General features: G+C 35.4%; 1 protein-coding gene across 7 annotated transcripts; it reads right to left on the reverse strand.

Annotated features, from left to right (window-relative positions):
• Window positions 1-2,639: 2,639 nt before the first annotated feature.
• LOC149209725 (putative protein phosphatase 2C 14) lies at window positions 2,640-8,420 on the reverse strand. 7 transcript variants are annotated; one of them, XM_089396474.1, is made up of 7 exons: window positions 8,284-8,420; window positions 7,994-8,152; window positions 7,483-7,683; window positions 6,271-6,444; window positions 5,795-5,965; window positions 5,526-5,705; window positions 2,640-3,718 (listed from the first exon to the last, which is right to left on the reverse strand). In XM_089396474.1, exons 3-7 carry the CDS (start codon window positions 7,579-7,581, stop codon window positions 3,335-3,337), a joined length of 1,008 nt encoding a protein of 335 aa, XP_089252600.1. In that variant the 5' UTR covers window positions 7,582-7,683; window positions 7,994-8,152; window positions 8,284-8,420; the 3' UTR covers window positions 2,640-3,334. The 7 variants fall into 7 exon arrangements, with proteins under 7 accessions (XP_089252600.1, XP_089252607.1, XP_089252604.1 ...); XM_089396481.1 differs by lacking the exon at window positions 7,483-7,683; XM_089396478.1 differs by lacking the exon at window positions 7,483-7,683 and having other exon boundaries at window positions 7,759-8,152.
• Between the last annotated feature and the right edge of the window lie 4,342 nt (window positions 8,421-12,762).

A 12,762-nucleotide genomic window follows, 5' to 3' on the forward strand; every position in this document is an offset into this window, starting at 1 on the left:
CTATACTGGACACATAATCACTTGGTTGAGAGAATATCTCAACTGCACACTAATCTAGGAAGCATCTAGATCTAAAGAACTCCTAAAGAACAAGAACAGAGTCCTCTACTTATAAAGCATCACACCTAAGACAAGTAGGAATGATATTTCTAAGTCAAAACAAAGTTAATGACAAAAGTTGATGACTTACTTTTCCATTAAGCTCACAATTAACAATAATTTAAATTGGGTTAAACTTAATTTTGGAAAACTATATATTAACTAAAAATATTGAGTTTGCCCACTTAAGTTTATTAACTTATTACATAGATAAATGACACTCAGATTCCAATCAATTATACCAAAAAATAACTTCACCATAGTTTCTTTATAATGATCCAACCATTGTGCATAGTGGTGCTTTACTTTTTAGGTATTCAACATTGTGCATAGTGGTGCTTTACTTTTTAGGTATTCAACATTGTGCATAGTGGTGCTTTACTTTTTAGGTATTCAACATTGTAAAAGAGAAATTAAAAAAAAATTGTGGGTCAATGTAGATAGTTATGAAAACATTTAGTGACAAAATTCAATGACAAACTTTATCACTAATTTTGCAAATGACCTCAATCTACAATTGGGTTAAGCTTAATTTTAGAAAATAATGTATTCACTAAAAAAATGTCCTCTTATAACTCATTACATAGATAAATCACACTCAAATTCCAACTTCTTCATGGTTTCTCTATGATCTAAACATTGTGCACAATAGCACGCTATCCTCTTAAGTATTTAGCATTTCTAAAAAGAAAAAAAATGAAATTAAACTAAGTTATTCTAGTGTGATGTAGATAATCTCCATCAAAGTTATGTTATTTAATGAATAAAAGATTTTGAAAAAGTATTACAATCATCTTTTTTTATAGGTAACAATCAATTAAAATAATTATTGATATTTTTTCTATGTGTTTCACAGTCTTTGGAGATCAGTGATCGTTAAGTCCACAAAATATTTGTACCAAGCATATCTACCAAAAAAGATCACTTCCAACCACCTCAACCATGGAGCTTGACTCTGAGAGGGTTGAGAGAATTGAACCCATGACCCATGAATAACAAAATTGCTTTAACAATGGGAACTCAACCAACTCAGTTAACCCTCAAGAAAATGAGTTTTTTTTTTTTTTTTTTTTAATCAGTGTACCAGATATCAATACTAACTACATCCACAGAAAACTTAGTCATGTCTAAGTGTGTCAGTTATTTTTCATGTAAAAATGGTTCCCAAGAAATAAACATGTCAATAGCAATGGGAAACCAAATCAAAAAAATAATAACAACTCTTCTCTACCACAATAGCTACACTCACCAAAACTTTAATAATTAAAATTAATTAACTAGCAATTGTCCCAAAAGGTACAAAGAGAGGCCGATAGGATTATTAAATTAGAGTTGTTGAATTTCTCTATAGTAAATATTAGTGGATCTAAGTTAAGTTTATAACAAACAAACATTCTTTCACGACGTAAATTTGATAAGAATATTCCAAGTAGACGACTAAATTTTTTCTCTCATATATTAATAAAATGATTAAACAAATAAAATGACAACAAATTTTGAAAGAGTTTTACTTTTTAAGTTTTATAGGTTAAAGTTTTATGAAAATTTATTTATTTATTAAAATATTTAAAAAATTATAGTTTTTATTAATTAAATAAAATTATAACAATATTTAACATATAAATACTTATTACTTTTATAATTACAAATTAATAAATTTATGAATATAAATTAATATATTTATTATTTTTAATTTAAAATGAATTTAATAATTCTGGATCTCTCAAATACTGAAAAGGATCAGATCTCTATATACAAATTTTTCTTCAAATTTTACACTCAAAAAAAAAATTACGCTGAAATTTGATCCCTCCCAACAATTAATAAATCTCAAATTAAAATTAATCTCACGTTAAAATTAAAATTAATCTCAAATTAAAATTAATAAATCTCAAATTAAAATAAATCTAACGTAATTATAATAAACTTAACATTTTAATCATTTTTACCAATAAAATCTCAGACACTGCTTCAAATATTAATATAGAAAAAATCTAAACTAATTATAATAAAATTAACATTTTAATGACTTTTACCAACAAAATATCAAACACTACTTCAAATATTAATATAGTCCATACGCTTTAGCACCCTCCCAATTATTGGTAAAAGTCAAATGCAGAAAATTAGTGAGTTATTGGACCGTTTCACAAACGGCTATATTACTTATAAAGGGTCTCATGCACCCATCAATATTGTATGCTAAATTAACGCTTAACGGGTGGGTGACTCGTTACACCAGTCGCTTTGTCCCATCTACAGAGCAGTACCTGATATTTCCAATGTTATGCACAGAGTATTGTCTCTGACATGTTCACAAACTACAGTTTTTTTATCATAGTGCAAATGAACAGTTGTGTAAGGCCTTAACAGTTGTGTAAGGCCTTAGCCTCATTGTACTTTTGCAGTGTTTATTAGTCCCTCATTGCATTTTGTATGGCTGCCATTGTCAGCTCCCCTGTATTGGGTTCCTGCAGATCCCCTTCACTGCAGTGAAGTGGAATCAGGAAAAGAGATGCATGCAGGGTCACCAGTGATGATATCTCCATTGAGCAATGTTACAGTTTCTCCAAGCCTGTCTCAGGCAGCAAGTTCAGGAGAATCTGGGCTTGAGCAGTGCCAACCATGGTCTTTCACCTTCAAGGAGCTCTATACTGACATCTCGGCTTCGTTCTAATCGTGATGAGGATCACCCACCAATGCTTCAGTGCTTCAGTGTTAGATATATTTATAACTTCTTGTTAGAACAAAACAGTCAATTGAATTAGCTCTCCTATATACAAAACTCATGGTGTATCCAACCATGACAACCTATTAAAAACATCCAACGAATTACACAAATCTAAGAATGGGAATTTTATTATCATACATCAAATGTGCCAACACTGGTCCCTTTGTTTCTTATTTTTTCCTGTTATTCTCAATTTCTTTTTCCTCTTACCGCCTGACTTTGAACCAGTCCAACCTGTTGGATTTGTAATAACAATATGACTAGTGAATCAGCTTCAGGGATGGAATAGAGGGCCAATATAGTTAAAAAATTTGCAAAATCTTCCAGATCTTTTGTTGAAAGTGTGAAGATGGGTGGGGTTGTGTGAGAACCGTCAAATTTGACAAATGGTTTTGTTTTGAAATTCCAACCATGATCAGCTTAGCAGAGGGTCTTTGACATGGGGGTATGTGCAAGATGGTGTTGAAAATGGTGCATTAAGCGAACATTTGGGCTCCTCTTACATCAGCCACTTGGGCAGAAATGCCTGAGGTCAACAATCATTACACTAATGTCATCTCGTGTGCCTCTAGCTGCAGAAAGCTCCACAAGCTCTTTGCATGCTGCCATGGGACGTCGCAAAGGCATGTACTGCAACCCGGGGCTTTTTGTATTCTCTTTGAAATATTTGTCATAGCATCCCATAGTGTTAAAGTTGCCATCCCATAGACTCCTGACTTTCATGACCTTAGGTACGTCTCCCAAAGAAATTTTCCTTGCCTTAGGTGGTGGGCTAGCATCTTCATTCCATGCTTCTCCTCCTTCGAAAAGTTCAGGAGGACTAATAGCTCCTTGCTTTTTTTCTGTGCAAACAGTCCTGACAATGTCTACTGCCTCCTGATTAGTGACCTGATAGAAGTATTAGGGGAAACAGAATCAGCTGATTGAAACAGTCATGCTTACAATTTAGATGAAGAAATACATTTAAAAAGTTCACTGTTTATGAAAGTACAGAATTCAGAGGAAAAAAAATACTTTTTTGCTATGTTACCAGAAACGGGACGGTTGTCTCCGTTTCCCGTAAAAAACGTGTAAGAAATGGAAACCAGACGGAAACGCCATTTTCTACGGTCATTTTAGTCAACCGGTGCATATATTTTATGGGAAATTTTTTACGGGTGGTAGCTCATTCTTTTGCATATCATTCTCAGCCCTGTATTTTCACTCTTTATTGTAGATTTCACTCATGTATTCATTCAATAACCTAGAGACCTATACCAAGTATATAGAAAGTTGATCATTTCTGTACTATTGTCCCTTTTTTAGTTGATTTGTTTTCCTTTAACATGTATATTGTTAAAATTCATAGTTTAAACACTATTCTATATGTGGCTCAAGAAATTTACATTTAATTGCAGATTCTATTTATTGTTTATATATATATATAGATATATATATATCTAATTATTTGGAATTTTTTTTAAGGAAATAATAATTAGCTGAAGGCGCAAAATGCATAAAAATGTATACACTTAATTGATTAGGAGGCATAAGAATGTATATATTTAATAGTCAATTTGCTAAGCATCAGTTTCTTATTTAAATTATTTAGGTTTTTAATAAAATTTGGGCTGAAAATTTAGTTGAAACTATATTGAAAATTGAAACTAACGCTGTATTTTTTATTTTTATTTTCATTTTCTCTCTCCTCGTTTCTTGAGTGCGAAACCTCCAAACTCCGTTTCTCGTACCGTTTTCGTTTCTCGTTTCGTTTCCCGTTTCTGGTTTCTGGTAACATAGCTTTTTTGTGAAGTGCTCAAGTCCACTACAGAATTCAGGGGAAGAAGATACAAGGGACTCCATATTGCGAGTATGTGAAGATAAAATTAACGTGTAAACACAATCCATGAGCTTAGATGATGAACAAACATTACTAAAAGAGAAAGCACGGAAACAGGCAGGATACTTTCCTACAGTGCCCTGATTATGCAAATATACAGAATTAATGGAGAAATGTGTCAGTTCTAACAAATTTGTTGGTTTGAGCTGGTGAAACTCAGGGTTCAAAGATAGCTTCGTGCTTACTGGGAACGCATGTTCCCATCAAGATCTTAGATGGAGAATGTGCAATACTAGGTGCCCTGCCTAAGAAGTACAAAAGGCAGCTAGAGTTCATAGACAATTAATGGAGAAACGTGTCAGTTCTGACACAACATTGTTTTGGTTTTGAGCTGGTGAAGACTCAGGGTTTCAAAGGTAGCTCATGTTACTGGGAACCCATGTTCCCATCAAGATTTAGATGAATAATGTGCATTACTAAAGTGCCCTGCCTACGAAGAACAAAATTCAGCTAAAATTCACACAGAATTAATGGAGAAATGTGTCAGTTCTGATACAATTTTTTTTGGTTTTTTGGTGGCGCAACTCTGTTCAAAGGAATCCATGCTTACTAGGAAGTTGGGAAACCACGTTCCCTCCAAGTGCCAGTTTTGAAAAAGCTCCATGAGCTCCTATTTCTAAATTGGTCCCTTTTGAATGTATGCAAAATCAAAATTACAGAGAGTCTGTTCTGAAAAATCCACTTGCAGTGTTTGACAATTTTGTTTCTTCATAGAAAATTCATAAGAGTGCAAACTTTGAGGCCGGATTAACAAGCTTTCATGTGCCTTGAAATTGAAACATAAGTGTGAAAGCAATTTGAAAAACTTAAGCATACCTTCTCCCAAAGTCCATCAGATGCCATTATTAAAAATTCAGAGTCAGATGTAATGGGCAGCTTTCTAATCTCCGGTTCTGCTGATATCCACCGTTTCAAGTGTATATCTCCTATACTTCTCGACACAGCTAAGGTTCCCTGTACTCGCCAAGCTCCCCCGTGAATATCCACGTAACCACCCTGCCACAGCCCCAAAAGTATATTAGTAAACCCGTTAAAGAATGGACGAATAGATTAATGATGCGTCTAGCATTTGGTTGAGTCATAACCAGATTTTCAATCCTCTCCCTCTCTTCCTGCCTTCCAGGTCTATGATCACAGGTAATTGATTCAGCGTTACCATTCCTGCTGAGAACTGCCCGGCAGTCACCCGCATTGGCCACAACTAAGCAACCATTTTTTATCAAGGCAGTCACACAACAAGCCCCACTGCTTACACCCTGTGTCAAATAACTCAGTCAGATTCAATTCATAACAAGAAACTCATGGCTTCCAAAATTGCAAGCCTGAGGATTTTGTTAAGTCAACGAGATTCAATCCTAAAAAATCAGTTTTTCCTATTTAGGCCTAAGAAATTTCCTTGCCCAACTTGTCAAGCAATGAAATAAACATAAAGAATCATTAAAAAAAAATGTCAGCATATTTAATGCATCAAATGGTTAGAATACCAAATTGTCCACCAATCAAATAAGCTTTAAACAAGAACCCATACTACACTCAAATATTGCAACCTCTATGACTTTACCTGCTCCAAAAATTCTTTATCTGTTTCCAAGTACCCAGCTTTAACTGCCTGCTCTATCTCACAATCTTCTTTTTCTGACTTGAGCATCAAATCCACAATCTTTTGTCCAAGTTTCTCAGCAACAAAATCAGCAGCTCTACGACCTCCGTGTCCGGCATACACACCAAAGAAAGCCTGAAAAACCCAACATTACCCCAAAATAGAAACCATTTAGGTTCGTCTCAAAACAGTTAAAAGCCAATCTGCAATATCTTTGATTGTGAATGGTCGACCTGCAAATGTGGTTCTATCTATCTAATCCAAGGTAGAACTGATGGTTTGTTGAGAACTTGAGAACTGAGGCAGGTTAAATAAAGTAACTGGATAGCAGGTTAAATAAAGTAACTGGATAGTCTTTTAGGAAAATAAAAGAAAATTTATAGGTGCTTTTCTGTAGGATGCTCTTCTGTTATTGCAGGACATGAATCAGAGCTGCATAGATAAATTTGCAAAGAACACTTTTAAGTAAGAGAGTAAGTAAGATCCATTACAAAAATAATTTAGAGCCGCATCAAGTCAATGCTTGGAAAAGTATCCAAGTTTGGTTTGCAGAAATTTTTAATCCACTGGGATTGCTGGGACTAAATAGGAGCCTAAATGTCAGATCTGCATTCATGCATTTCAACCATGAGTCTCGCCAGTTCAAAATGATGAGAATGGCAGATCTCCTTAGGTGAATATGCAGGTATGCTTCCGCCAAACACAGAAAAAAAGTAATGTAAAGAATTCTCAGGTCATTGGGATCACCAAGGCTAAATAGAGGACTTCTAATCATTGGCATTATCCTCACCATTATGATGCCCGTGTTACATAGCATAGCATGAGTAGGCCTCCCAAGTCACCGAGAGAACATGAAAACTTGTTGAATCTGAGCCCTGAGTCAAAATCAGAATCCAACCAAACTGGAATGTGGGAACCTAATAAGTTCAGAGTGTACATTTGACATATAAGTCTCACCAGGCATCCATTCATCAGATACATAAGAAAAAATATTTGTGTGCGATTTGAAGAAATTTCGGGTCATTAGGATCAGCAGGGCTAAATAGAGGACTTTTAGCAGCTGGCATGGAATGACCATGCCCTTGTAAGTTGTTATGACCATGCGTACCTCTCACTTACAGATTAATGTAAATGGCAACAACAGCCATAATAAACATATTTCAATGTTATTACCCAAGGATCATAGGCTTCGTGAACAACAAGATCCAGAGCGGCATCTGTAAACCCTAAAGCAACACCTCTCTCTGCAGGACGAATTGCTACATCTTTCATCTGTAGTCTAGCAACTTTCTTGAGCTCATCATGAGAAAGAGGATCAAATACAACTATCTCATCAAGTCTATTCAATAACTCTGGCCTGAAATGTCTTCTAACCTACAACAATATTCAAAGGCATGTCAAAGCACCGCAGCCAACTTCGTGATAAAATTATATGAAAAAGATGCATACACAGAGTCCAGGAATGCGTGTACAGCCTTCAGCAATTTTCCCAAGGCAAAATTTCTCAAGCCGGTTCGCGAACCGAAGCTTCTTAAATTTCACAGAGTAAAAAGCGGTGCCAAATATTCTTTACAGTGCCTTCAAGAGACCGGAACCAGCTGTCGCTTCAAACACATACTGAACTTCAAAATCTCGAAAATGTTAACAGAAAACCTACCAAATTCTCAGCCATAAAGCAAATTACCTTTCAGACAAAGCCGAAATTTCTAGCTGTGAAAGAATTCAGCAAAGAAGACTTCAAAGGAAACGCCTTTCTGCACTTTATTTAAAGCTTCAATGTACCGGCAATTAAAGAAAGCAGTCCATCCTGCGGGAACCGCCCGCATTGAACCCCAGCCGCAACCTGCAAGAAACCCATCGACACGTTTAAATCTTTAACCATTATCGTTATCAATAAACAGACAAAATAATAACTAAAGCAGCTCCTGCGGTACGAAGAGCATTCGACCTCACAAATCAAAACGATAGCTCTACCTCAGAAATTAAACCGACAGCTCAACTTCCGATTGATCTTTTGCAGAATTTAGAAAAAGAAAATGCCAAACCGACAAAGAAACTTGCATTTTCTGCCGCCAAAGCCAAAGAATTGTACGAGGAGCAGACCTGACAGAAAATAAAACCAAAAATCAAGCCCTGCGAGCTGCAGAGCGACGACGGCCTCAATTCCGCGGAATTCACCGGTAAATCCAGCGGTTTATCCGCACACCGTAAAACGGAGGAGCAAAAACAGAGCCAGCTATACTGTAAGTCTGCACATTATCTCTTTGCCTCCGCTGAAGGTAGCCATCCAAATGGTTTATCAATTAATTCTGTAATGTTCCAGATGTGCCATATCCCTTTCCACTGTCCACCGCCGCCCACTCCCAACGAAAACATCGGAAAAATTACGGGAATTCATGCTGCTTATGCGAACGAAGCCGTTGCAGAGGGAATTGAAACGATGGAGCGAGAAGAGGCGATCGACCAGGTGTCAGCGTGAGAATCAAGCGTGAACAAACACTAAGCAAATTGCCCAGTCCGCCAGGTGTCAACGTGAGAGTCAAAAGGACGACGAAAGTCCCTTTCAAAGGAAGGCCTATCGGCCTAATAATAATTTATATAAAATTCTTTATATGAATGTGTTTAAAAACACCGAAACAAAATAATTATAAAGTTACAACTCACGGGTGTGGGGTATTTGTAAATATCTAAGAACAAGTCACAACAATAATAGATTTGGAAGTCGATAATAACATGCCATACCTTTGGCGTTTCTTGATTAGCTACCAAAGATATATTGAAGTGTATAATGTTGGTATTTGAATTGTCCTTTTAATAATTAAGTAATTTGATAAAATATTTTTTTATAACAATTTTTTTAATTAATAATATTTTTCATTAAAATATAATGATATATTTAATTTTTTATTAAAATAATTATCATAATTTACCTAATTAATATTAATTAAAAAAACATTAAAAAATAAAATTAAAACAAATTTATTTTTAAAAATTTACCCCAAATTACGAAACTCTTATTAAAATAATTATCATAATTTACTTAAATAATATTAATTAAAACATTAAAAACTAAACTTGAAACAAATTTAATTCTTAAAGTACATGCAAAACCATAATTCATGTTACATCCCAAATATAAAAAAAGCAAAACCAATCACTTATGTGTCACTGACACACTAATTAAGAGGCTTTGACATGTTGCACACAACCTCTCCACTCTTGTGGTACCTTAATGTTGCCTAAAATCCACTTATTTGTTTGGGAGATTAATTCGTTTTATTTGCCTGAGAGATTAATAATGAACGACCGTTAATGTAATAGGAGACGGAGAAAACGTCCATATATGGAAACACGCTACAGGGTACGAGATAGATCAATTTCCGGTTGAGAAAATTTTCCGACTGCAAACTTCCATTTATGTAAGTAAACTCGCTACAAGCTACAAAATCAGTTTCCGCCTGAGAAAATTTCCCGTCCACAAGCAGTTCTGATAATGAACACCAACGTCGGTCTACAAGAAGCCATCTAAGGTACGGGATCAGTTTCGGGCCGAGAAAATTTACCGTCCACAAAGAGTTCTGATAATGAACACCAACGTTCGTCTACAAGAATCCGGCTGCAAAATTTTCCCCACAACAAACTGTTATAATAATGAACGCCAACGTCCGTCTACGAGATCAGTTTCGGGGTGAGAATTACCGAACTACAAAGAATTAGTTTTGGCTGAAAATTTCATGACCACAAAGAATTATAATAATGAACGCCAATGTCCGTCTATGTAAACGGAGACGGAGAGGTAGGCCCAAGCGGACCACCCAAAGCGGGTTCTGAAAATCTGCGATCGTTCGTCTATGTGAACGAGAGAACGTCCGTTTATGTAAACGAATATGGTGAGGTGGGCCAACGTAATCGGGTTCGGAGAATCAATTAATTCAACTATGATTTAACTCGACTGGACTCAACACTCAACATTCAACCTAACTCGACTTGACTCAACACTCAGTGAACCGACTCTCTAATTTTAGCCAACTCTTCATGCGGGAGTAATTAATTTATTTTAATCCTCCCCCTTAATTACGACTGCTAAACTAAAACATGACTCCTGAGAACTCAAACATGCATGTTGGTCTATGTCTCAACTAGGCTTACAACACCCAAGTTCCTTTTGTGAAACTCAAACACATCTTTTGCTAATGACTTAGAAAATATTAGCTAATTGATCACTAGATTCACAAGGCTTCAAGTGAACTTTTCCATTGCTCACAAGTTCTCTAATAAAGTGATATCTAGTATCAATATGCTTTCTCTTTTGATGAAACACAATATTCTTGGATAGTGCAATCGTTGAGGTGTTGTCACAATATATTGTTGTTGATCATTGTTATTTCTACTTGAGTTCATCAAATACTCTTCTTAACCACATTGCTTGACATGTTGTTGATATTGTTGCTACATATTTTGCTTTTGCTAACGAAAGTGTTACAATAGGTTGTTTCTTAGAGGCCCATGCCATCACACCTAAACCAAAATGGAACACATAACCATAAGTGCTTTTCTTATCATCCAAACTACCTGCGAAATCACTATTTGTGTATCCAATCAAGTCATTTTTTGTGCTTGCATACATTATGCCACAATCTCTAGTTCATGTTATGTATCTCATAATTCTTTTCCCTACACTCTAATGTGTGTCTTTTGGAGTCTCCATAAATCTGGAAATCAAACTTACTCCTTGCATAATATATAGTCTTGTAGCTGTCAGATACATGAAGCTGTCAACCAATCTTTTCAATAGAGTTGGATTGACATTTAATCATTCATCATCATTGCTTAACTTTGTACCTGTTGCAACTGGTGTAGGGACAGGTTTGCAATTTTCCATCTTGAATCTTTTCAGCAAATATCTAACATATTTATTTTGACAAATAAAAATTCATTTTTTCAGATATCTTTCATCTCAAATTCTTTCATCATGGCTACTTTAAAGTCATCTAACTCAAAATCACCTGTAAAAATCATGTCATCAACATATAAGCAAACAATCAAAATCTATTCACGCTCATTTACCTTTTTGGACAAGGTATGCTCAATGTTGCTTTTACAAAATCCATTTTTAGTCATGTAGTTGTCGATTCTGCTATACCAAGATCTAGGTGTTTGCTTGAGTCCATAGAGCGCTTTCTTCAACCTGTAAACTTTATCTTCTTTACCTTCAGTGTCATATCCTAGAGGTTGCTGCAAATAAATTTCTTCTTCTAGAATTCCATTCAAGAAGGCTAATTTCACATACATCTGATATACTTTCCACTTGTTCTGAGTTGTTGTGGCTAGAACTTCTCTTACAGTGTCCAATCTAGCTACCGGAGCAAACATTTCTCCAAAATCTATTCACGGTTTCTGCGAGAATCCTTTTGCTACAAGTCTTGCTTTAAATCTATCAATTTCACATTTCTCATTCAACTTTGTCTTGTACACCCATTTTACACCAATGAGAGTTTTTTTCCTTTGGCAAATCAACCAAATCCCATGTATCATTCTTTTCAATAGCTTCAATTTCTTCATCCATGACTTGCACCCAATTTTCATCTATGATTGCTTCTTCAAATGAAGAAGGTTGGAATGACAACAATGCAAAATTTGAACTAACATCCAAATCATCATAAATATCTTTCAGAGTTCTCATATTTCTCTTACCATTGCTTGATTCATCCCCTGATTGATTGTTGGGAGAATATCGATCTGTTGATCTGCTTGAATATCCACGCTTCTCTAAGAATATTGGAGTCCTTGTTGGTGTGTCTCTACTTGGCGTCTTCACTTGTGATTCTTGTTGCTCTTTTTCTTCTACACCATCTTCCTCCATCAGTGGCACTTGTGCATCATCTGTTTAGTCTACATTCCCATTCTATGACTCTTGTTCTTTGAACACAACATCTCTGCTAATTATGGTCTTCTTGGTGACAAGATTATACAATTTGTAAGCTTTTGATTGCTCACTATAAACAATAAATATGCATTTTAACTATTATCATCCAATTATTTTCCTCTTCGTTCCTTAGGCATATGGGCATAAGCTACACATCCAAATACTTTGAAATGAGATAGGCTGCAAGACATACCTGACCATGCTTGTTAGGGTACTCTTTTCATCACACTCTTTGTAGGAGATATGTTGATCACATAAATAACACATGCAACTGCCTTTGCCCAATACTCATTAGAAAAATTTCTGCCTTTCAACATGCTTCTTGTCATGTTCATAATTGCCCTGTTCTTACTCTTTGCTACACCATTCTGGGCGCTGTGTACCTGGTTGTAAACTGTATTTTGATTCCATGTTGTTTGTAGTAATCATGGAATGTCTTTGAATCATATTCTTCACCACGATCTGACCTAAATACCTTGATCTATCGATCACTTTGGTTCTCTACTAAGGCTTTGAATTCCTTGAAC

This window comes from Pinus tabuliformis, chromosome 1_2 (assembly GCF_031772625.1).
Source record: "Pinus tabuliformis cultivar Carrire ecotype Pingquan chromosome 1_2, CPIR1, whole genome shotgun sequence".
NCBI classification, from domain to species: domain Eukaryota; kingdom Viridiplantae; phylum Streptophyta; class Pinopsida; order Pinales; family Pinaceae; genus Pinus; species Pinus tabuliformis.